Source organism: Ammodytes marinus (genome assembly GCF_949987685.1).
Source record: "Ammodytes marinus genome assembly, chromosome: 5".
NCBI lineage: Eukaryota > Metazoa > Chordata > Actinopteri > Uranoscopiformes > Ammodytidae > Ammodytes > Ammodytes marinus.
Window position 1 is genome coordinate 33,091,676 of NC_137234.1, and position 25,147 is coordinate 33,116,822.

At 40.3% G+C, this 25,147-nt stretch overlaps 1 protein-coding gene across 1 annotated transcript; it reads right to left on the minus strand.

Moving 5' to 3' along the window:
- Nucleotides 1-9,183: 9,183 nt before the first annotated feature.
- chmp1a (charged multivesicular body protein 1A) lies at nucleotides 9,184-24,399 on the minus strand. Its single transcript, XM_080028591.1, has 7 exons — nucleotides 24,266-24,399; nucleotides 23,382-23,401; nucleotides 23,205-23,282; nucleotides 17,806-17,952; nucleotides 17,063-17,191; nucleotides 14,865-15,061; nucleotides 9,184-11,512 (listed from the first exon to the last, which is right to left on the minus strand). The coding sequence occupies exons 1-7, from the start codon at nucleotides 24,270-24,272 to the stop codon at nucleotides 11,491-11,493; spliced, it is 600 nt and encodes a 199-aa protein (XP_079884717.1). The 5' UTR covers nucleotides 24,273-24,399; the 3' UTR covers nucleotides 9,184-11,490.
- Between the last annotated feature and the right edge of the window lie 748 nt (nucleotides 24,400-25,147).

The following is a 25,147-nucleotide window of genomic DNA, read 5'->3' on the forward strand; positions in this document are numbered from 1 at the left end:
GCCATGAAATGCCAAAATAAAGCCATTTTATTTTATTTTATTGACCACTAAAAAAAAAAAAAAAAAAAAAAAAAAATCATCATCTTCAACAACCGCTTACCCGGAGTCGGGTCGCGGGGGTAGCAGCTCGAGCAGGAAACCAAAAGTAGGCCTAGCCTACTAAAGCAATTAAAAGGCCTAGCCTATACAAATAATATCCTACCTGCCTTTATCTCAATTAGAAACTAAATAAATAAAATGTATGATACATTTTTGCAATTAATGTTTGCTAAATCACATTTAACAATCAACGTTTAATTTGTCTGTTACAATATAGGCCTTCTAGGCTATAGGCCTTTTTAAGACTTTGGTGGCATAAGTTTAGGACATTTTTGAATTAAAAGTGAACTGAAATGGTGCAGTGTGTATAGGCGACCTATTGGTGTATTTTGTCATAATCTAGTGGTGATTGCAATTGGCTACCACTCCAGTTTGTAAATGTTGCCCTACTGAGAAATACAGAGAGTTTTGTGGAGTTGATAGGCCTAATCAACTTTGTGTCAACTCGTTTGGCGATGGCTGAACGCAGGGCCGCCCATAAGGGGTAGAAAGTGGGAAGGCTTTCTAGGGCCCAGCCACTTGGGGGGCCCATGGTCTTTGGAAGCCAAGAACCTAACTAAGCTAAACTTTATTTTTAGATTTTTAGATATTTATGTCAATATCTATTCAAAGTTGGGTGTTTACACAGAGCCGCAGCTCCGCTTACGGCCATTTAAAAAGCAGAAGAAAAGCAGAAATGTTCAAAATGTTTCAGATTGAGCACACAACGGAGTGTAACTGTTTCAAACATAATCCATCCTATAAACCCTTTGTGTGCCAAATGGTGACAAAATTGGGTTTTGATATCAAACAGTTTTGGCTGGATTATATTTCTTGAGTCGTTCCTGCTCATGGAAAACATACATTATGTACCTGCTACTTGTGTCTGGGTGTGGCTGTGAAAAGGATCTGGACCCCATGAAAAAACAGGTTGGGTACCTTTTGTAGTTCTTCTACATTCTTATAAAGAGGACAGGCTAGTTACTCTGTAATTTTCCTGAGTCTACAAACAGGTTTAAATTATCTCTCCCTCATAAATTTTTGTGAAAAAGAATTTCCCTTTGGGGACAATAACTTCTAAAGGCTTTGACATAAGTCTTCAGGATGACACGGCCAGCCAGGTCTGACCAGTTTTTCAGAAACCTGGCCAATCAACCAACCAGCCGGGTCATACCACAATGAAGCTGACGAGCAGCATCATCCTGTTTTAATTTTTGCCTTAAACACCAAGGTCCTGCTTTCTGTATTGTTTCTAAAAATTAAAAATAAAAACAGACCTAAAAAAGTTCTTAATGCAAAGAAAGACACAAGGCACAAAGAAGTTGGAAATAATTGAAGGAAACAGATTTGAGTTCAAAGATTAAAAACTTTTTTTGTAATGATTTCAGTGCTTTTGCAGTGATGAGAGCAGAATGAACGAAGCCTAAATGTTGCAACCAAACATAGGCCAACTTTATAGTTTTGAGGGTAGGTTGGTTTGGTTATTCATGTAGAGAACCGCCTTTTTTTCATTTGTTTGTGAAGAATTTGTAGTTGATGTTGTTTTTTAAGTGTTATTTATTTCAACAATACCACCAAAAGATTTTAAATGATTTAATGGCATGTGCAGAAATACAAAAAAGTGCAATATTTGGTGCAGTCAATTAGTGTAAATGTATCTTACCAGAATCTAGTAGCATAGAAAACGTGCAAATTGTGAAAAAACTGTTTGCTTTAGTGAATACTAAAGAAGAACAATGTCTCTGTGTGTACTGATTATTTTCTAGAGATCTGTTGATCTGTTAAACAATTGTGTGAGTGTAAGGGAATCAAAATAAATTGGTATGCTGGGCTAAGTCAGAAATGTGCTACTATTTTAAAATAATAATGAGCCCTTGCTCTCCCAACTGTCCCTGCAATTCCCTGGTTGATAAGATAGTTAGTCTATCTACAAATACATGTATGTGTTTATTGAGGGATGAGCGCACTCACACTAATTGTTGATAGGAGTAATGAGTAAGGGGGGCCCATTGACTGGAGGTTTTCAGGGGCCAGCCATTTGTGTGGGCAGGCCTGGCTGAACGTAATTGACATTCATTTATGTAAAAAAATTACGCACTATAGCTTTAATAGGCCCTATTGTTTCTCCAGATTCTTATGTAGCCTAGGCCTACTCTTGTTAATTTACTTCTTGTTATAGGTCTATTTTGAAAGGATACTCCCATCACTTCATGTCTGTGCAGGCCTAATTGTGACCACCTTGACATTACCCTTCCATAATCCAATCAGCGCGACTTTAAAGTGTCAACTCTCCCCGCCCCTCAGCCAATCAGCGGGTGCGGTCGTAGGGGGCGGGAGCGGGAACACCGTGATTTCTTTTCAGTGGGGTGGGGGGATGGAGGGGAGAGCCAGGGATTACCCATCATACCCGATCATACCGCATCATACAAACACGCACACCGGGTGACATGCATTTAATTTTCCTCCTGACCAAAGTAAAATGGCGGAATTTATAGAAAAATGAGGACCGTGTCCCATGCCTAATAACACGTCTGGTCTAAAAGATGATGAGACTGTCTCGCTGTCAGTTCGCCTGTCCTGACCTTTAAACCCTGTAGTATCTCCACTGTAACTGATACATGGAGGAAAATCAACACAGTCACACACCGTCAGCAGTTTCCGGTTACCAACCCCGCTGCCAACTAGGGTTGTTGCTTATTTGTCGGGACACGAACAGCAAACACAACCTGGAAACCTAACACTGGGAATGTGGCCTTAAAGGGGCATTGCATTCTGCGAGCAAACACAACCCCGGCTGCGGGCATCCCTTCATAACTGGCTTCTGCTGGGGCTCACTCAAATATTTAATATGGAGAACTTCAAGGGAAATGGAAATTGAAATAGCCTATTAGAGAGCATTTATATATCATACCTGCAAACTCGTCGCTTTTCGGCGAAAATCGCCGTTTAGAATCAAAATATATGACCCACGTGAATCGTATAGATCCGAAGAGTTTTTGTTTTTGGGAGGGAGGGGGGGGGGGGGGGGTAGCGGCAGCTGCCAGAGAAGTCAGCCAGCGCTTCCCAGACTGGACTGTGTGGGCGAGTTACCGTAGTGTGAGACAAGGGAATATCGTTATCCTGGCAATAAAACATCTTTGGTAGACGTCATGAGTAGCCTATTGTCCAATCAGCGTTAAGATCGGGCACAAGCATCACTGCTGCCGCTGTGTGTTCAGACTTTAGAATTGGCTAAAAGTCTCAATCAAAACCCTTTTGATAATAAAAAATTAGAGGCTTTGATTAAACACTGTCAATGCTTCAGAGGTTAATGTAACAGCCTACTGAAACAGAAACTATACGGAGGGACGCAGCTCACTGTATTTAGTCACGCTGTCCGTTTGCCGACATGGCTCTCTGTTAGACTCGAGACATAGAAAAAGATCGCGGAAGCCGTTCCCGTAGACAAAGTTAACGGGCAGGATATCCCCGACTGATTTCATCCATCAAACCACAGAGTTTTTTTCTGAGCGGCGTCTCACTCGCTCACTGGGTCTCCCGGGTCCCGGTGATTTTCACCGTCACAGCGATCGACTCGCTGCTTTGCTGGGGCGGAGACTTTGTGTGAAGGTGATTTAACATCACGGTCGTAGACGAATGTTATAACTTTATGCTGCATAGTTTGCACTGCACTGTTGACCCACACAGGACTCTTAAGTGAAGCTGACAGTTTAATGAGCGCACATTGCAGAAATGAAGTGTCTGCAGTGCGCTCACAATCAGAGCCGACCGACAGCCCCGCCCCCCCCAATTTATTTTTATTTTTATTTTTTAGTTTGTGTGTTTGATATTAACATCATATTATTATATCATACAAAAAAAATAATACAATGTTTTGATCTAGATAGCCTAGTTAATAGCCCAATAATTTAATCAGTTCATCTGGGAGGTAATCCAAGTTTAACTGATCACGTCACGTTCACGTCCAGTGTGTATTGAGTTTATTTAAAGACATTTGGAAATGGGGCTCAGATGCCCATGCACTGTATAACCTATTTCAGCCTCATCTGTGGAAAAAAAGATAGCTGGACAACAGAGTTCTTCTGCTTCATTCCTCTCACTGCATTTAAATGTATTCATTATATTACAGAGAAATATGTCCCATAAAAGAAAAAGAGCACCAAGCCCAACCCAGAGGACCCTGCATAATATTTTATTTTAAATGAACATTTTAATGGAAAATCCAAGAAGCTTCTAATTCATCCGACCCAGTGTCTCCAAATTATTTGTTCACACAAAATTCCTCAGATTTAGCCTCTTAATTTCCCTCTCAAAGTGCACCAGATTCATGCATTTCACTTTAAAAAGTTTAAAAAAAATCTCCCGGGGGGGCATACCCCCGAACCCCCCTTGGAGGGTCAGGATCTCAGCTGGCTATTATTTTCACCCAGCTGGACATTGGAGGCAATAGTGGAGAACTCTGGTTGTGTGAATGATATTTAACAATAGCCAATCGTTTGGACAGCGAAAAACACCCGACCCCCCTAGAAGGGACGGGTGTTTGTCACCTTTTTCACCTCCTATGAGTTTGCAGGTCTGATATATTTAATAACGAATTGTAGGCCTACAGTTATAACAGGAGTCAGTACATTGGGTTTCAAATCCATTCATTTATCAATTTATAAATAAAATAACTATAGGCCTACAAATATTTTACAAAAAAAAAGTAACTAAAATAGCCTACATCATTTACAAATACATGAATGAACTCCTAAATAAATAAGATCATTTAAAAGTCTATTTCATTTGCAAATGGATTTTCAAATGTGCTTATTTGGAATTAATTTAGGCTATTCTAAATTATGTATTTGTCTACTATTTTAAAGTCACATTTCTAAAATAGTTTTATAGCCTACTAGTTCCTCTATTTAATGATGGATTAATCAATAGATTGGTAAACCAGTTTATAAATGTCTGTTTTAATGTAAAATTAGTTATTCAATAAAATAAAATGCTCTATTGCAATTCCCATGTCCCTTGAGGTCCCATCAACATTTAAAAATCATTTTTATTATCCCACGGAGGGTCACCGCGGTCACTGGCTCATGTATTTCCCAGTGAGATGAACTCCACCCCAGGCTTATCCTTTAAATATATTAAGTGACACGTCCCTCTTTTGTTAAGAAATCAGTCCTGGGACGGCTTGTTCCATTCACCGATGCATTGTGCTTTATGTGTGGCCTCCTTCTGTCACCATGGCTGAGTCAAGGCTTCCAGAAAAAGAAAAGGGAAAAAGGCGGGGGAGTCCACCACCGTGGAAACACTCGGTGCACGCCAAGAAGACAACCTGCTGGGGCTGAGGCTCTCTCTCTGGGCTTACTTCTTTTGACATTTCATGGAGCGACAGCCAGTTGTTATGGAGCTCCCGGGCATTGCACACACAGTTCCTGCCATGGCATTTGGTGCTGCTCCAACCCACAGTCCCTGTTGCTGTGTGCTGTGTAATTAGTATACACATGGTATGATAATTCACTTTGTGATTTATTGCAATAAAAAGGAATGCAAAACAAGCCCGTCAGTAACATTATACCCTTGCCCTTCTTGCCACTTTCCCCACCAATGGCTCCAGTGAGAAATTACAGCTGTTGGTTGCATGCCGTTTCAACTGTTTACCCAGAGAACACTGCGGCCTCTATATATTTGCCATGCATTTGTTTGTTTGTGAACACGCTTGCCACTGTGTGAATATTCATGAAGCAACTGAGAGCAATGCATTATGATCTGCCTTGCCCTTGTGTAAGTGTTGCAAATGAGATCATAAGCGGCAGCCATGATGACTAATCCATTGTCCTGTAGTGGTAAACAAGCACCAGTCTCCACACAAGGTTATATTCTGCTCTGCTTGGCCGGTATAGCACAAACAGTATGCCACAAACAGGGGGTTGGAAGTACTGGAGTGGAGTATCATTTTCAGAGGTTATGTGAGTACATTAGAAGTCAATGCAAAGACACACAAACATGAGTGAATGCGTGTGCTTTTTTCAGCACATACACAGTATAGGCCTACATACGGGTAGCAGTCGTAAGGAGATATTAACTGATTTTGACCCATTTTCTTTGTGACAAGTATTCTCCAGAATCGCTGACTACACCTTTAAACTTTCAAGACTGAAACCAGAACATTGAGAAAATGAACCTTAACAATGCTCCAATACTTTTATAGAGTATATATGAAATCCAACACCTTTCACATTAGACATAAATAAGCATTTGCTATTAAAGCTGGAGTGGGGGATTTGGGGAGAAAATGGCAGTTGGGATAGAGATTTGAATCCAAATACCTCAACCACTCCATTTGTTCTCTTTGGTCCCTCCCCTATGACACGCTCTACACCAACAAAGTCGTGCCAAAGTGAATGGAAAGTCCCAACAGCCAATAAGAACAGAGAATTGGAGCCTCGCTCTGATTGGTCAAAGTGTCAGCTCATGTTAACTTTGACCAATCAGAAATCATATACCCCAGCTTTAAGCAATACACACAAATGACAGCTGAGACTAATGGTAGCCTATTCGTTTGGCAGAATTGTGGTCAAAGTATTGACAAGTATTAAAAAGTATAAGATAATTGAAATTGTAATCCAGGGGCCGTATTCACAAAACATTTTAAGGCTAAGAGTAGGTCCTAACGTGCTGATTTAGGTGTAACTCTCAAAAATAAGGGGCGTTTCACTCCTAATTTTAGGACTCCTAACTTTTTAAGATAAGTGTAATTCACAAAGCCTTTTAGCGCTAAAACTAGCTCCTAAATCTATGAAAAGCTAAGAGTCCTCGAGAGGACTCCTAAGTCACTAAGAGTAAATCACAGACAACCATTTGATGGTGTTTTGGAGAGATTTAATGCTAGTGAGCTTTGTAAAAGGTACCTTTAATAGCTGTAAGGGTTTATTGATCTTAGTAAAGCTATATTTAGAAAGTATAGACACATTTATATATCATATTTATATAAAAAAATATTTATTAAGTTCCTTTTCCTGCAGTTGATTTGGGTTTATGATGCACTGAAAGTTACTGTTGGTGTCACGTTTGGGTTTAATTTCCTACTAGAGTAGGCCTATATGTGGCGCTTCGCAGCATCTCCTCCGTTCCACAGGTCCGCTACTGTATAGTTGCGCGTCTCGCCTTTTTCCTTCCGCATGCATTTTACGATTTCGCCGGCTGTTGTTTCTAAATGGTGAATTTCCTGGTTTGTCGCTGTCTGACTATTGCTGCATAGTCGCCGTTGAGAGAAGTACAGTGAGAGTGCATGGCGTGCAGCTGTTCAATGAGGATATTTTTTCCGATTCAAATCATTGTAAAATTTAAAATGAATAGACCTATGTGGCGCTATTGTAGGCTAATTGTGAACGCAGGTGTGGGAAACCCTGCAGTATCTTGGTTTCATGTTAAATCAGTGTCACTTGTCATTAATTGTATATAAAAACTCTTTACTTTAATACAGCGACACGATATGGATATCTCCCACAGTGTTTCTATCATAAATTCACTCTTAGGGACTCATTCCCTCTCAGCCAATCACTGTGGGCATAGAAGGTATGAACATGACATCATCCATAGCAACAGGGTCAACCACGCCCTCTAGTCTTAGCTTAGGAGTCCCTCCCATTCCTTAGTAAAAGTTGGTCTTATCAGCTTTGTGAATAAGTTTTAATAAATTACTCCTTACTAAGAACTTTTAGTGCTCCTTAGGAGTACTCTTAGATAAGATAAAATGTTTTGTGAATACGGCCCCTGATGGCTGGCACACTGCAAAAACAAGGCATATCCAAAATTAGAAACAATTTATCCTGACGGGCTGTAATTTGTGTAGCCATGAAATGCCAATTCAATCCAACAGTTGAGACAAATTCACTCAAAACCACAAATGTTAACTTTATAGTGGCGCTATAGAACAAAAGGCCAGAGGCTCACCAAAGTCATTGATGTCAGTATAAAATATTCATGAAAATCCATCTTGTAGTCGTTGAGTTATTTCAGTCTGTCCCAAAGGCTGACATCACCATCCCTAAAGTTACCAATACAGCTTTCGCCCAGTCACCCTTTAAAATCCACAGTGTGCTATCTGTGTGTTTAGGCCTAATTAATGAAAGCTTATCTTCAGATAGTCTACAAATGGGCAGCTGTGGCTACTATTGTAGTTTACCACCACCAGTATGACTGGGTGTGAATGAATAGAACCAGGATCCCTGTAAAGTTGAACAGTTTAATACGTTGCTGAAGACTCACTTTTGTTGCATTGGCCTTTAACACAAGTTGAGACCTTACTTTTTCTTCATGTATTTTATATGTTATTTTGTATTGTATCTTGTACAGCACTTTGGTCAACTGATGTCGTTTTTTTAATGTGCTATAGAAATAATTTGGACTTTGACGAAAAAAAACCCACAATAACCCCAAAAACAGTCACAATGTCTTATTTGGAATGTGTTGTGCATTAGTCATTCTGTGTCCCAAATGGCTGTTAGAGGTGACTGTTTGGACCCATCCTGAAACCCTGCAAGATGACATCAGATAAGTGCAGCGTGAGCCCAGCTTTCTCCCAGACAAACGCTTTGCTCACTTGTATTTTACTTTGCCTGGCTGCGGAAGTTTGGTAGCCTGACTACTGCAGAAAGGAAGGTTTTGGTGAAAATAGTTAAGGCTTTATCTAAAGTAGTTGATTTCAGCCTCCTATCTCTTTCTTTTGAATTCAAAATCACACATCATATAACACTATAAGTGCCTTTATGTGACGCTTCACACTGCCTTCATCTAAAACTAATGCCATAAAGAAAACTAATGCATAGGGCAATGTCAGATTGGAACAGCATTAAACACAGATTTACAAGCGAGAGGAGTCTGAAAAAGAACCTTAAAAACAGCCATTTGTCAAATGTAATGAAACCATTTGTTAAGGAGAATAATGTGAATGTGACAGCAGTACGGACAATTATGGACAATGGGAAAGTAAATGTGTAAAAGTGTAATATCTTGTTCTATCTTTTGCATGGACCCCAGGAAGAACAGTTGTTACTAAAATCGTTTTTATAAAAAAAAAAGGACAACACCCATTAAAATCAAAATCATCAAGAGTGAGATTTTATTTTCACAAGACTGATATACAAAAGAAAAAGTGCTGCAAAGTCTGCTGAACTTGGGAGTATAAATAATCCCTCCGTGTGTTTTGAATGGAGGAAAACATTCAGCAACAGTCAAAAGGGGTCAAGCTGCTCTGACGGCAACTAAATACACAGCTATGATCTCAAGAACAATGGACCAAACATGAACCAGTCTTTTGTAAATTCCCCACCGTTGCCATTGTCCTTTAATTATTTATTTATTTAAATATCAACTGCTCTCTTGATGCAAAAAAAAACATCTTCCTGCATTTACCTGAAAAACCAGGTACAACAAGGCAAATTAGGAGGAGCAACTGACTGTTTTCAGGTGGGCATGATCACTGCAATTTCAGAAAAGAGAAGCTTCCATAAAATATCTGAGGATGTCAGTATTGCTGTGAGAGCTTCAAGACCCTCCCCCCCCCACCCCCCCCAAAAAAAAAAAAAAAAATGATATATATATATAAACAAGACAAATTCACACCACAGAGTTAAAAGGTGGTGTCAGCACTTCTGGAGAACGTCTGTTGTCGAAATCAAAAGCGGGTCTTTTTGCTAGCTACGGTGGCGCACTCTACTGATCCTAGACTGTGTATTAACACTGGATGTTTTCCCCAACTGTTTCACAGTACGGGCAGGTAAGCGGATGGTTAGGAGTTATACACTGACTTTTGACGACAGACATTGTCCCGAATAGCTGACTCCACTCTTAAAGAGATAATGAATGACAACCTATGACAGCCATGGCTCACCAGAGCTCTCACTCATCACATACAGAGCTGGAGCGAAGCTGGTTAAGAAGAAAAAACAACATCTCATGGAAAAAATTCCCAGTTTTCACCAAGTTTCTGCAGAGATTTTTTTCGGTTTCCTAAACTTTCCGTCCTATAGGCACTTGTGGGGGGGGGGAGCACCTACGCAGGTACCTGCATCCCAAAATAAGGCCTTCAAAGCAAAAAGTAGTCTGAATACAGGCATGAGAAAATAATCGAAAAGTCTGGATAATAATAATATAATAGAACACGATAATATGTTTTGACACACAGACAAAGAGAAAGGGTTGAGGATTGTCCTGTTTTGTACACAGCATAACAAACAATCACAGGGAGAGTGGTGTAACTGGGATGAATCTGATGAGGGAAGTGAGAGGTTAGTGTTACCAACATGTCGCCGGGCTTTTGACTTAAGCCCCTGGAAACCCAAGTCCACAAAATCCTAATCCATAATTGCATCTGAAAAGAGTTAGTGAATATTTATCAATCCATATTAATGTATGATAACATTTACAGAAATTCAGTCTAGATGATGAATGCTCTGGTTCTTCTGACACAGTAATCATGGCAGTTCTCTGCCCGAACATTCTATAAAAACAATGACCGTTTGTATGAGACCGTTTGATACGGCCACGCCCACAGTCCTGTCAAATGGTCTAAACAGTGAAAAAAACATTTCTTTAACGAAGTCTTATAATTTTTGTAAAAACTTATTGAGACCCCCAACTTTAATATTGTCATATATTGATTTGTACTTTCTTAAACTAGGTTTCCAGAGGCTTTGAACTAATGTGCATGTGTCTTCTTCCTCCCAACAGAGTCATCCATTTAAACCATTTCTGACTCCCCCCCCCCCTCAAACAACTTCATACATGTTTAAACCACCCAGCCGCTTATGAGAGCCAGGTGGGGGGGGGGGCATTAATCACCATAACCGCTTATTAAAAGTCTTTCATTTTCACCATTGTAAATGTAAAGTTTGAAAAAATATTCCCATAATGTTATTTAAATTCTTCCTAGATCTTGGCCCTATTACACCGTCATAAAGCTTACATACAATCCTGTGATTGGAGAACTGACAAGTTTAGCCACAGGAGCTCAAAGATGAGGTGATAGTGGAGAAAGAGAGGGAAAACAGAGAGATTGAGATAACGGTAAAATGAGATGCAATGGGGGAATTAGACGGAGAGAGAGAAACGGGAATAGATGGGTCGATCAATGGGTGAAGCAGATAGACAGACTCATGCCTTCTCAGGTGGTGTGTGTGTGTAGTGTGTGTGTGTGTGTGTGTGTGTGTGTGTGTGTTCGTGTGTTCGTGCGTGTGTGCGTAAGTGTATTGAGTGTGTGTGTGTGTATTAATAGAAGAGGGGGTTGGTAATCAATAGACTCATTAAGTTCTCCCCGTAGGAACAGTTCAATAGTAACACACACAGAGAGCTCCGATGGCCGTCATCAAGCCTGGCCTGCTTCCACACAGTTGTAAACCCGCGTCACCTTTACAGCACTCAGTTCCTCAGAGCAGCCAACCTGGAAGGTGTGGAGAAAAGGAAAAAAAAGGATCATTGTCTGAAGCTTTTGTGAAACCAGATACCAGACTTAAAGGAGCAGTGCACTCAATTGTATTTTCCCCAACTGTCCCTGGGCCTTGGGGGAGGGGAACACTCGCTCAATTCACCATTATAAATCAAAGGAAAGTGAAAAAATCTATGCTGTCTAAATAATGACAAATACATCAAGATCTGAATGTCCAGTTGGTTGGCAGCATGCATAGCTGTTATATGAAGGTAACAGTGTGAGAAAATATAAATATGTTGCAATACCATGAAATGATCAGATATCAAATCCTAACAACAAGCTGGTGAGTGGACATTTGAGTTAAGATTATTTTTGCTTAACTATTGTTTCCCAGGTAAAAAGACGGTTCTGGATTATGCTTTGTCAAAATCAGTGGATATCTCCTCATAATACGCAACCAGTCCATAATGTTTGTGGGCGCTGGGGAAAAAACAGCCTAGGGTCTGTAAACTGTTATGTAAATAAAGCGTATCGCAGGGTTTCTCCAGGCACAAAATGGTCCAGTGGTGGTACATACTAAAAAAAGGGTCCCACAGTAGCTAGCAACATGCCTGTTTACAGAGCCTAGGCTGTGTAGTTATACAAAATGTTTTCATTTAGATAAATAGATTTTGGCAACAGGCGTTCTCCAGAATCTCTCACTCCACCTTTAAGAAGCAATTCTAACCCTCTATTTTTACAGCTTCTTATCATTTCTTCAGTCTTCATTTGACTGTGGTAGTCAGTAAAGAAGATGTACTGTGGCAGAGCGCCATTCATGCTGGATTGTCTCATTAATACAAACAAATTGAATGGTGTCAAAGATGCTATGATCATACAATGTTTCCACACATTGGGCTCAAAAATGACTCATAAATCTACAGCGTGTGAGCTCTCCGCCTGCTTCCACACAACCTCTGTCAACCCAGCATTGTGTGTGTTCCTGCTGCAAAGCCCTGTCAATGATGAGCTGACAGCAACACCTCTGTATTTCAACACCTACTAATGAGCAGACTTGACAGCTTGGCATGTGAAAGCTGCTGGTCCCTGTGTGACCAATGAGTCCCAATTATGCGTCCCAGAAATAACTTGTGATTAGATAGACAAACAGAGCACCACAATAGCAACAGCAGAAGACACAACACTGGAAAAACTGGAAGCAACAACAGTACAATTATTTCTTTTAGGGACGGAGTCAAACATGGAGCTGAAGATGACTCGCTAAAACCATCAAACTGAAGATTTTCTTATTTTATTTGAATCATTTCTTTCATTTATAAAGACGAAAGAAAATTGTGAAAATACCACAATCAAAAGAAGAGACCCGTAACATTTGAGAAGCTGGAAGCATCGGATATTTGAATAACCTAAATATGTTCAAAATAATAAAAGAAATCTAAAACGAATCAATTGTTTTATTATTAGAGTTAAGAGATTCATTATCAAGACTTAATTCAGCTACCACCACTCTTTATCCAGTATTATTGTCAATCTGCAGATACTCTTAGTCCATCGTAATCTTTGTATCTTATTTCTACCAAGCGAGAGGAAGAAACACAAGAAACTGTTGTATACGCCGTGATGTACTGTCATTATTTTTGGTCAAACCATGACTATTCTGATAAACCCATATCGCAACACAAAGGAATCTCTTCTTACCATCTTTGAGCTTCCTCATTTGAGATGACAGTGTGTCAGTGTGTGGAGGGGGGGGGGGGGAGCAGCCCTCTGCGCAATGTTCTCACTTCCTGATTTCATGCTCTATTCAAAGAATTTGCCTGACCATGTGCTACTTGTTATCCTGCTTCCAGAGATTGGAAAAAAACAGTGTTGCTAGGTTGAGAGTGGGAAGATTCTTTGTCCGCTTTAAGGAATCGCCTTCACACACACACACACGCACGCACACACGCGCACGCACGCACGCACGCACGCACACACGCACGCACGCACGCACGCACACACACACCCACACACACACACGCTGCTTCTAACCCACCCGTAATTTATATGAGGGTGCATATAGTTTTTATCAAATGCCTGGTTTTCACTGAGCAGCACAGTTTGGTTTAGGCCCGGCACGGTTCAGCAGGGCACGGTAACCCTAGATCTCTGGTTTGCGTTTCCACTGCAGACAGCGCTCTTACTTGGTACACAGGGTTTTTGCCAAAAGGCCATTGCTGAGGTCAGAGTATATACTCTGACTGCAGCTTAACTATGGTGTCTGTTGGCCCTTTTCCACTGCATGGTATCAACTCAATTCAACTCGCATTTTTGGTGTTTGCACCACAAAATCATGGTACCTGGTACCGGGTGGTTTTTTGGTATCGCCTCGCTCTAGGTTCCAAGCGAGCTGAGCCGATGCTAAAAGGTGACGTCGGCAGACTGCCGGCCACTGATTGGCTTCATTCTGTTGTATATTCTCCCAAACTCTCCGGGACTTTTCGAGTGTATCTTGTCTCGTCGTGTGCAGCCTTCTCTGGCTCTCTTTCATTTGATTTGCATCACAGATCTGAAAAAATGTGATGAAATGTCCATATATTCGCTTAGCTCACCCAGTTGTGTTGGTTGTTGGGGATATTACTTTAAACATACTGTACACAATACGAGAGGAGACATGTAGGGCAGCTAGCAGCTAGCCTGGCTATAGTAGCCAGCTGGGACAGAAACGATACTGAGCGATTACATTACAAGCCTCGGACTGCACCGATTACCTCAATAAATTATTTAGGCTGAGACACGGCCTTCAACTTTATCATGCCCGTGTTTACGTGCATAGGGATGTACGTGACGCATCCCTACAGCTGACTGTGGCAGAGTCACACATCGGGACAACAACCATCCCTTTTAATGGCCCGTCACAATATTCTTCTACTTCTTTTAGCAAACAGATACAAGGGGGGCATTTCTTAAACATTTCCCATCCGTATTTTTGGCGGTTGGTTCAGTTAATAGTACAACAACTGTTATAATTTCTGCTTTGCTACTTGGCTCCGGAGTCGGCTTTCAGCCCCTTTGTATGACGACCCCGCCCACGTTCAGGAGGTACTATTTGCAGTGGAAAACCACCCGTGCTGCTACCAAAACCAAGATGAGCTAAGTCGAGTCCAGTCGAGCAGAGCTACATGTGCGGTGGAAAAGCACTATTTACAGCAGCGAAAGACAGTGTAGCCTGCTGATGAATTCAATGAAGTGGGAAAAACACCACAAAATAAACTAACACTTTTCTCCAAACACAGGGCTCTTCACTCTTGCTGAGGTGATTACAAACGGCTTATTTTGGTCCCATCACCAACTTAGGAGACACAGGTAAAACACTTGACCTTACCGTCGAGACAGCTGGTCTTCTTTGTCCTGCACCCGTGAGCTCTCTGCTGCGCCCACTGAGGAGGCCCCCGCCGGCAGCTGGCTGAGCTGGTCCATGACCTCCAGGCCGTTCTCCTCTGCTATCTGGTGGATGAGGTCATCCACCTGGTCCTGGGGGGTGGTCAGCGTGGTGGCAGAGCTCATGGAGTCATCCATCACCTGGTGGGCATGGAGCACACAGGGGGGGTTAGGACAAAAAGACAACGCAGGCCAGACACTGCACAAGTGGGTTTGACTTTTTGAATTCAGACAGGAGTTGTCAAGTTCTTACCAGTGCAACTATAGACTAGCTACACTGCCCGGCCAAAAAAAGGTCACACACTCTAATATTTTGTTGGACCACCGTTAGCTTTTATTACGGCACGCTTTCGCTGTTGCATCGTTTTGATAAGCTTTTTTTTGCCACATAATGTTGCTGAACCAACTGAAGCAACCCCAGATCCTACTGTACACTCTCACACTGTACAGTAGGCACTAGGCATGATGGGAGCATCACTTCATCCACCTCTCTTCTTACCCTGATGCACCCATCACTCTGGAACAGGGTCAATCTGGTCTCATCAGACCACACAACCTTTTTCCATTGCTCCAGAGTCCAATCTTTATATTCCCAAGCACATTATTTCTTAAGATAAGGGCCACTGATAAATGGTTTTCTTTAGGCTAAACAGCAGAAGTCCCAATCCATGAAGTTCTCTTAGCAGTGTGCGTGTGGGAATGCTTGTACTTTCACTTTTAAACATAGACAGGAGTTTTATTTACTTAGAAACATCCAAGTGTCAACTTGTCTTTTTGGCCCGCCAGTGTATGATTGTATCATGTTTATTACTAAGACTCCGTTTCCACTTGTCTTTAACATGTGGTTTTTGTGATCGGATCACGTGAATACAGCTCTAACTACAGGTGAAAACACTCAAGACGCATTGAGATCGGATCACAAAAACCACATTCGGAGGTGGTTTACGTCGCTTGTGTCCGCATTCATTTGGTAGTGGAAACACCAATGTGACTCTTGTCCACATTAGGGACCTCCTACTCAACTGCCGCCCCCTGCCTGAGCGGACATACGTTAAAAGTGCATCACTAGCGTTCATGCAGCTTTTATAGAAGCCTCATGAACGTTAGTTGCATCCGCCAGTATTGCAAATGACAAGCTTTCTGTCCTCTGTTTTCATTTCACTGCGTAAATCTGAAAACACGGAAATCGCTGCTATTGACTGGAGAGCTGCAAGGCAACGACTTCCTGTTCTTATCTGCTTAAAAATTAAAGTCAACTCGCGTTTGGCTAGTTAAAGGCGTTTAATGTGAAGGCGCACAGGAAATATTCGGTTCGCAAATGCAGTAACTTAACTGCATCAATATGGAAAGCCTTGTACTGGTGGTGGTGACAAGAGTGTATCAGAGGCAGACGTTAGAAAAGCCGCCCGGTGAGCACACATCTTTCACCAGCCAAAGAGGCGTAATTACTTTGATATACTATCTATGATATTTACCGCATTTGGCGAGTGTTAATGTAGAGCCCTCTAAGCAGTGTTGTGCATCGCTCCTCCTTGTCTAAATGAGACAGTAGCCTATCTCGTCAAACTAGACTTTTAATTATCTTTGCATGTAATGCATTGTAATAGCAAATGCGATTTAAACTGCGGCACTGTACAGCCCTGTATGTTTACTTGTTTGAACCCCACCGGTTAAAAACACCAATGCAAACGGAAATGATGTACGTGTTGATTTAAATACAGAGCGGGTAAATGGTATCCGATCACAAGTAGACAAAGAAGTCACATGTGAAAAGACGAGTGTGAACACACGGACTGAGAGCTGGCCACTTGTTACCAAAATCAGATCATAATCCCAGGTGGCCTAAGTGAGTGATAATGTTGAGCGAACGGGTCACCCGGCCTCGAGAAATTAAGGCCAACAAGTTCGTCTTGACTGGAGTCTTTCCATACATTAATCATTACTTCACAAATCTGTGCTCTCGACATACAATCAAAAGGTCCATAGCAACAGTGAATTATCGATTATCCTTTATCTATTATCGAGTAATGACGGACCATGCAGACCAATCAGAACACTGCATTAATCAGCCACGTCCTGTAATAAGGCACAATAAACACTTATGCGACAATAAAGAATAGCAACTAGTCTGCAGCCACTCACCGAGGTGTGGACATCCAGGTTCTGGACTTGTGTTTCAAACTTGTCCATGACTGCAGAGACCTTCTGGAGATCCATGGAGTTCAGAGCTTTGTCCAGGGCCTTGGTCACCTGGCTCATGTTTTTGGCCACCTAGTGGGGGGGGGGGGGAGAGGCTTCATAATGCATTTGTCTAAATTCTGAAAGACATAAAAATTCCTCTTCTCCCCTGCCAGCTTTTTTTTTTTTTTAAATAGAGGGGACAATGTGATGCGTTCATATGAAAGTTATTGCCTATAAATCCTACATCTTAAAAGGTGCACTATGTAACTTTGGATGTGTCAGAGAAGTGAACATTTTCTAACCTGTTCTCATAACTGAATAGACAAACTTTCCTCACAGGAATTTTTTTTATTCCTGGAACACTGTTTGAAGTTAGAAATCTACCTTAAATGATACTGTTTTTAATGTTGTTGTTTTTTACAGCAGCAGGGCCCACAGTTTTGTTTACGAACATATTCTAGGCTCATGCTTGGTGACTCCAAATGATTTAGTTCTGAATAAGGATGATAGAATTATTCAATAATAAGAATTACACGCAGGGAAAATATGTTTGTTAACTCAATACAGTTTCTGCCTATGTTAGCAAATCACCCCCCCCCCCCCCCACTCTGAAACTGCACACTACACCTTTAAACGTATCGAGAAAGTGTATATAAGCTAAGGCTGCATTTGTATTAGTGAACTGACTGAACACGGTATCTTACTCCTTTCATGGTGACAGCTGTCTGGACTTTAGAGGCCACAGCGTCGATTCGAGACGCCATGCGCAGCCAATTAAGACCTTCATTCTTTTTCCGGATGGCGTTCTCTGCGTACACTCGGGCAACTTCCACATTTTTCTGAGCCAAAGCCTGGTGATGAGACAAAGAAGACACTGGTAACACAAACAAAAAAAATGCACCTTTACTATATCTCATTTAGTATAACCTTCCATGTGTGAGTGAACCACCTACCTGTTAATACTGACACACTGAAATAACATTGTTCAAAGTTTATTATCTGCATTGTACACTAAAATAGATAGATAGCTCTTGTTTTAATTCATGGCTCATAGCCATATTGTTACGTAAAGCTTTCTTTTCAACATGTTTTTAATTTGATCAAACTGGAATGTGTCGCTCACATAAAGCAACTGTAATAATCATTTGAAATGTAGGTGAGCTGTAAGTGAGAGGAGAAGGCTATCATGCCTCAACAGGGAAATAGCTCTAGCCAGTGAGAGAGCAAAGGACTGGTTTAGCCCACATGTTCCTTGAAAGAATACGCCTGTATTATATTATGTAATGTACCAACTAAACATGCATTTCAGTGATTCTTGAGAAGCGGAACAAAAGGCTGTCTTCCAATATTGACTGTTGTTATGTTTAAAAGTAAACATATTTAAAATTGTAGATGTTATTAGGGATTAAGAATAGAATGTCTGGAGCACAATTATCCTCTTAAAGGTGCAGTGTGTAATATGACATCATCAAGAAAGTTCTAGAAAGTTCTAGAATGCAACGCTCCCTGGGTAACCCCAACCCTTTTGAATAATAACAGAAATTTTAAACAATGCACCTGATGACATTCCAACTATGACACTTTCAAGATGGCGGCACTAGGCCTTGGTCCAAGATATGCAGAAATATGGACATATATGAGACCCTTTCTAAGGGAAAAAAAATAATTCTAAAAATTTTTTTCAGCTATTATGCACTAAATTAAATGTACTTATGGATATTATAATTACTTTCTACAAAATCTGCTAGGAAATAAAACCCAAAATTCTACACACTGCAGGTTTAAACTTGCAATTTAGAATTATTTTTCTTTCCCTTAGAAAGGGTCTCATATATGTCCATATTTCTGCATATTTTGGACCAAGGCCTAGTGCCGCCATCTTGAAAGTGTCATAGTTGGAATGTCATCAGGTGCATTGTTTAAAATTTAGAATTGTTCTTGTCCTTGAAGGCCACTGTAGCTTCTGTTATTATTCGAAAGGGTTGGGGTTACCCACGGAGTGTTGCATTCTAGAACTTTGAAGAACTTTCTTGATGATGTCATATTACACACTGCACCTTTAAATTGTATTTTATCATTATTATGTCAAATATATGACACTTGTTATCTTCTCACGACGTCCAAAACAGTGTGTCCACAGAGAAGGGTTCAATCATTCATATGCAATAAAACTTAAAAATGTACTTTAATGATTAAAAAGAGCTTTTTTCATCAAAAGCAACACTAAATAATCTCTCATATCAATAAAAACTGTTTTTCCTCAACACATTCATGGTTTATATGGTTTCAAAGTGGTGGGACACTTTTTGTCACCACCGTCAGACAATCCGTTAAAATGTAAAAAAATCAGCCAAAATAAGAGGCAGCTGTCACTATGAAGGACCACTTGTCACATTCTACCTCTGCAGAGTGTATTAGAGTCAGACAGGCTCTGATAAGTGTTGTAGTTTTACAATATTTTACATTCCAAATCTTGAAAGTCCTGCGTCACAACCATGATACGTCAACACCGACTTACAATTTCTGCAGAAGTTATTTGAAGTAGTTCATACTAGCACCTATCATCAAAAGAAAAACTAAATGGCTACTTGAAAAACTCCATTTGTTCTGTTTAAGTTTAAATATGTCAACACCGTCAGATGTCAACTCCATCAGATTTCCTATCTGACGGTGGTGACAGGCCAATGACGGAGTTGACATTAAATGTGAAGGCATCATATTTGGGTGGTTTTCAAATTATTATAATTCGATATAAAAAATGTATATTCATATACATCTTGAAAATATTTTTTGTGGCCTCAGTCAGTCTTGGTGAATATTTGTGATCACTATACATCTCATGGGTCTAGCATAAATTGAGGGAAAATTAATTTGTGTTTTTGGTGTCTGACGGTGTTGACACAAAATAAGGAACGACAAGCTAAAAAGCCCATTTTGATAAAAAGGATAAATGCTGGGAGGTTGTGTCAAAGCTTAGCTCAGTAGCTTAGTATATGTTGGAAACAAACATGTCATTTAATTTGCCTAAACATAGGGTTTGTATTTTTTCAACATTGCACCCTGTTTTGTCCCACTTCTCAAGAATCACTGATTTATAAACAAAGATGGCTCATGAACTTTAAGCAGAAATATCTACTTCTATACTAACTATTCAACTATTAACCATCATGATATATTGGAATCAACTTTAGAGGACAACCAAGGCACTCCTTGCTCAAAGGTAGAGTTGTACTGCCCCCTGCTGTACCAGAGAAGCGTTCCAATCATTAAGCCCTTATACTGACAAAGGGCAGTTGAGATGGGAACTCATTTAGCTTGGCTCTTGGAACCAAAACCAAGAGTATCTATTTGCAGACCCATGGGGAAGCACAGCTACACTGTTGAACCGGAAATACAGTATGTCACCGTCACTTGAATAAGGAAGTAACAACAATAACAAGACCGCAGACCAATAACCCGGTTTGTGTTATTTATATTGTTTTGGCGATTAGGTTCAGGAATCACAGCAGGGTGGCTAGGGTTAGGGTAAGGGGACAGGGATAGGTTATAAAAATGAAGTTTGTTATACTTAAAGAGGACCTATTATACTACTTTTCTGGTCTTAATTTCTTGTTTTACACCGCTATAGAGCAACCTGACACGAATCACATCACAAAAAACTATGTAGATTTTCGGGAAGCTCTTTCTCTTATTTTGGCGATCCAGCACGTCCTGTCAACACTTGAGTGTGTGTGCATCGGCCATCTCCGCTCCCTCCGCCTGTGCTTCGGCAATCTCCGCTACCCTCCCCCCCCCCCTCCTGCAAACCCCACTCCGTTGTGATTGGTTACCTTCCTTCCGGAACACTTTCAGTGGCGGGAAGCGCGAGCATGGACCTATAAGGGCGCGAGGCAGACGCGAGGCAGACGCGAACAGGGAAGTGACAGCATTACCATACATGGAAACATCCGCGTGGTGACTTCACAAAGTTACATGCGACATCACAAAGTTACAAAGGGTAGACCGCTTTGAACACGTGACTTCTCGACTGGCTAGAATAGTGTTTAGTGCTCGGCACAGACACCCCAGACAGTCAGCAGGGAATACGTCGAAATGCATGTAAGTCATTATTTGATAATTTAGTATGGTTAAGCATGACTATGAATCATCATAACAACGTTTATAGGTCATAAAAGTCAAAAAGCATCATAGGTCCTCTTTAAGTGGCGGTAATGCAACTACTAAGGATGCCGACAGCCATAAAACACCAAAAAAGAAGAAGAAGAAGGACCGTGACGTATTACTGTTCCAAAGTGGAGCTCCAGTTCCCCCCTGGGTCCGCAAATAATCGCCTCTCATCAAAACGGCTCTTCATTGGACCACTTCTGCCTTTAATAAATCAGAAAAACTGTAGTTCTTCTGACCTATGATTAGTACGCACGTTTCTACACATATCACTTAAATTATTCAATGTAATTATATTAAACCTCGTCATTTCTACAATACCATAAATTGACATTATATTTGGTATAGTTCCGCACAGCCCGACACAACCACAACATGCCGTATGGTATAATAATTTGAAATATAGAAACATCAAACACTATTGAATTTGTAGCACAAACAATGTGGCAGTTCTGCATATACTATTACTGAATAAGTGTGGGACAAAAAGTACAGGTGCATGTCAATTTTTTTTTAATATCAATGAAAAGTTCATGTTTTTCTGTCATTTAATTCAAAGAGTCAAACTTACACTCAACAAAAATATAAACGCAACACTTTTGTTTTTGCTCCCATTTTTCATGAGATGGACTTAAAGATCTAAAATTCATTCCAGATACACAATTGTACCATTTCTCTCAAACATTGTTCACAAATCTGTCTAAATGTGTGATAGTGAGCACTTCTGCTTTGCTGAGATAATCCATCCCACCTCACAGGTGTGCCACATCAAGATGCTGATCTGACATCATGATTAGTGCACAGGTGTGCCTTAGACTGTCCACAATAACAGGCCACCCTGAAATGTGCATTTTTTTGCTTTATTGGGGGTCTGGGGACTCAGAACCAGTCAGTATCTGGTGTGACCACCATTTGCCTCATGCAGTGCAACACATCTTCTTCGCATAGAGTTTATCAGATTGTCAATTGTGGCCTGTGGAATGTTGGTCCACTCCTCTTCAATGGCTGTGCGAAGTTGCTGGAGACGGCTTATGGTGGAGAAATGAACATTCAATGCACGAGCAACAGATCTGGTTGACATTCCTGCTGTCAGCATGCCAATTGCACGCTCCCTCAATGCTTGTGGCATCTGTGGCATTTTGCTGTGAGACAAAACTGCACATTTCAGGGTGGCCTTTTATTGTGGACAGTCTAAGGCACACCTGTGCACCAATCATGATGTCAGATCAGCATTTTGATGTGGCACACCTGTGAGGTGGGATGGATTATCTCAGCAAAGCAGAAGTGCTCACTATCACACATTTAGACAGATTTGTGAACAATGTTTGAGAGAAATGGTACAATTGTGTATCTGGAATGAATTTTAGATCTTTAAGTCCATCTCATGAAAAATGGGAGCAAAAACAAAAGTGTTGCGTTTATATTTTTGTTGAGTGTACATATGTTAGAGATTCATTATACATGAAGTGAAATGAATCTAGAATAAACAATAAAAAAATCTATATATGAACGTTTCACTATCTGAATGAACTTTCCCATGATATTCAATTGTTTTGGGATGCACCTGTACTGGCACAATACCAAACAGAATATGGAAAAGGAGATAGACCACTTTATATGTAACCTTAGTAACCCAATCCCTACTGCTAAGTATTTCACTGTTCAGCACACAAAGCCTGACATTTTTAAGATTATTGTCTGGTACATCTCATTTAATAAAGACGCCACCGTAGAGATTAAGATGCTAGAACATGTTAAAGGGAGAGAGAGGTATAGATAGATAGATAGATAGATAGATAGATAGATAGATAGATAGATAGATAGATAGATAGATAGATAGATAGATAGATAGATAGCATTGTTGGACAGTTTATAGAATGCAGTTTAAGCATCCAGCCACCACAAATGCTTGGCCTGTAGCCTGGGCCCATTTGCTCACCTTCTTAACCTTGGCCTGCTCCTTTTCAGACTCCTTCTCTGCTTTCTTGGCCAGTCTCTCAAGCTGCTTAGAAGTGAACTATGAAGCAAAGAGAAAGGTGCATGGGAAATGACAAATAAATAATCCACTTTTATAAGTTTTATCAAGCAGATTTGAAACATTTTCACTGATACATACCTTTAGCTGGAAGAGTGTTTCTGCAGAGGGACAGGGAGAAACAAAGTGTAAATAATGTAGACAGTCAGAAAGGTTTGCCTGTTACATAGCAACACATTCAGTCATTATAATAGTATGCATTCCTACAGTGTCTGTTGGTATCATTAACCGAAACATTGGCTTTTCATTGTCTGAGATGACGAGCGGTGTAATTCTAGAGTTTGAGAGTCTGTCTTTTCTTTGAATGAAGGTACTACGCACATTTTACTGAGTGGAAAAGTAAAGAGATCTCTAAACGCAACTCCTTATCACTGACCAATTCCATACATTATGATAATTTACAGCAGTAGGGGAAACAACAGTAATGGGAAACGCTAAAACAATATTCACTGCAGTGCAAACATACAATCATATTGTTTGATTAAATATCTCTTAAAACATAACAGGGCCTGTCAATTTTTACTAACAAACAAAACATATATTTTCACTTAAATGCTTAAAGCTATTGTCTACTATTATCTTTAAGTTATAAGTCTTCATGTTTTGTGCAAACCTAACGCGTCTACATTGGTCAACGTTTGTCACTCTTGGTTTGTGTGACATTCCTGATGTAACAGTCATCTCCCCCACAAAAAGAAAATATTGAAAGGCAGACAGCAAGACGCTATTAAATCATAAAAGATGAAATCTTAGTCAGCCTGCCAGTATCCTACTAGTTACATTGGATAAACCAATACACTGAACATTTTAACAGGTCTGACAGCGAACTAACTGTTTTTATATCTATGGAACTAACTAAGCTAGCCGTCAACCCAAGCTAACAAGCTAATGTTAGCTATCTGTCATAGCTACAAACAGGTGACGCCTGTCAAGATGGACCCTTCAGCAGTTAACACACGACATACCGTCCATGTCAAGACCAATGTAATCCCAGGCGATCACAGCAAAAAAGAGTTTCAGCTCGCCCAAAGGCTTGTTTGGATTTGTTTTGATTTAGCCGTGCTTCAGGCTTCTGGCACCACACACTTCCTGGTCCAAGAGCAGTCACGTGACGGATTCCTCTCCCTCTCGCGATTGGCCATGCGCTCCTAACACTACGATTGGTCAGGCGCCCCGAAGCAAAAGTAGAGCTGTCACTTTCTGTATCTGTACCTTTCATTATACTGTATGTCCATGATCTGTACTTATCTCGAAGAAACTACAAGTCAATTCAAACTAAGGAAGTGGCTGCAGCAATTTTTGAAGAGAACATGTATCATAAATCAACTTCTGAAGCACTTATATCCACTAAACTTTCCATAATCGTCCCTAGCACTATTCTGAAGGTTATTTCTGAAGGATCTGTTTATGATTCTCCTTAAAAACATGCCGAAAAGTCAACACTTTTTTTTTGATATAGCCTTTAAAGTAAAAAAGAAAAGAGAAAAAGGCTGTATCCATATTATTTTCTGTAAACTCTTTGGACACATAAGTTGCAAAAATTAAATAATGATTTTAGCTCTGGTTATTTCCAACACCCAGTTTTGGGTGTTAAAAAAATGCAAATATACACATAATTAGTAAGATATTGCCAAATTTGCATATTTATTCTAACATTTCTGAAAGAATTGTAATGTAAAAAACTATTTTTTTAATGTAACTGGTATCTGGTCTAGCTCAGTAGGCCTAGTATTTTCCCATTATCAGCCATATTCTTTTGTTATTGGCTAAACGTATTTACATAAATTCTATCTCGTTAATAATTGTAGGCTTAATATAAAACTGTTGCTGTATTGGCTCATTTTAAT

Bases quoted from the DNA above. Each gene is read 5' to 3' on its own strand.
- chmp1a (XM_080028591.1), bottom strand. The intron at 17,953-23,204 runs GTGAGCAAATGG...TCTCATCACCAG, and splicing joins AGCAGGCCAAGGTTAAGAAG to GCTTTGGCTCAGAAAAATGT. The intron at 15,062-17,062 runs GTGAGTGGCTGC...CATGCCCACCAG, and splicing joins ACCTGGATGTCCACACCTCG to GTGATGGATGACTCCATGAG.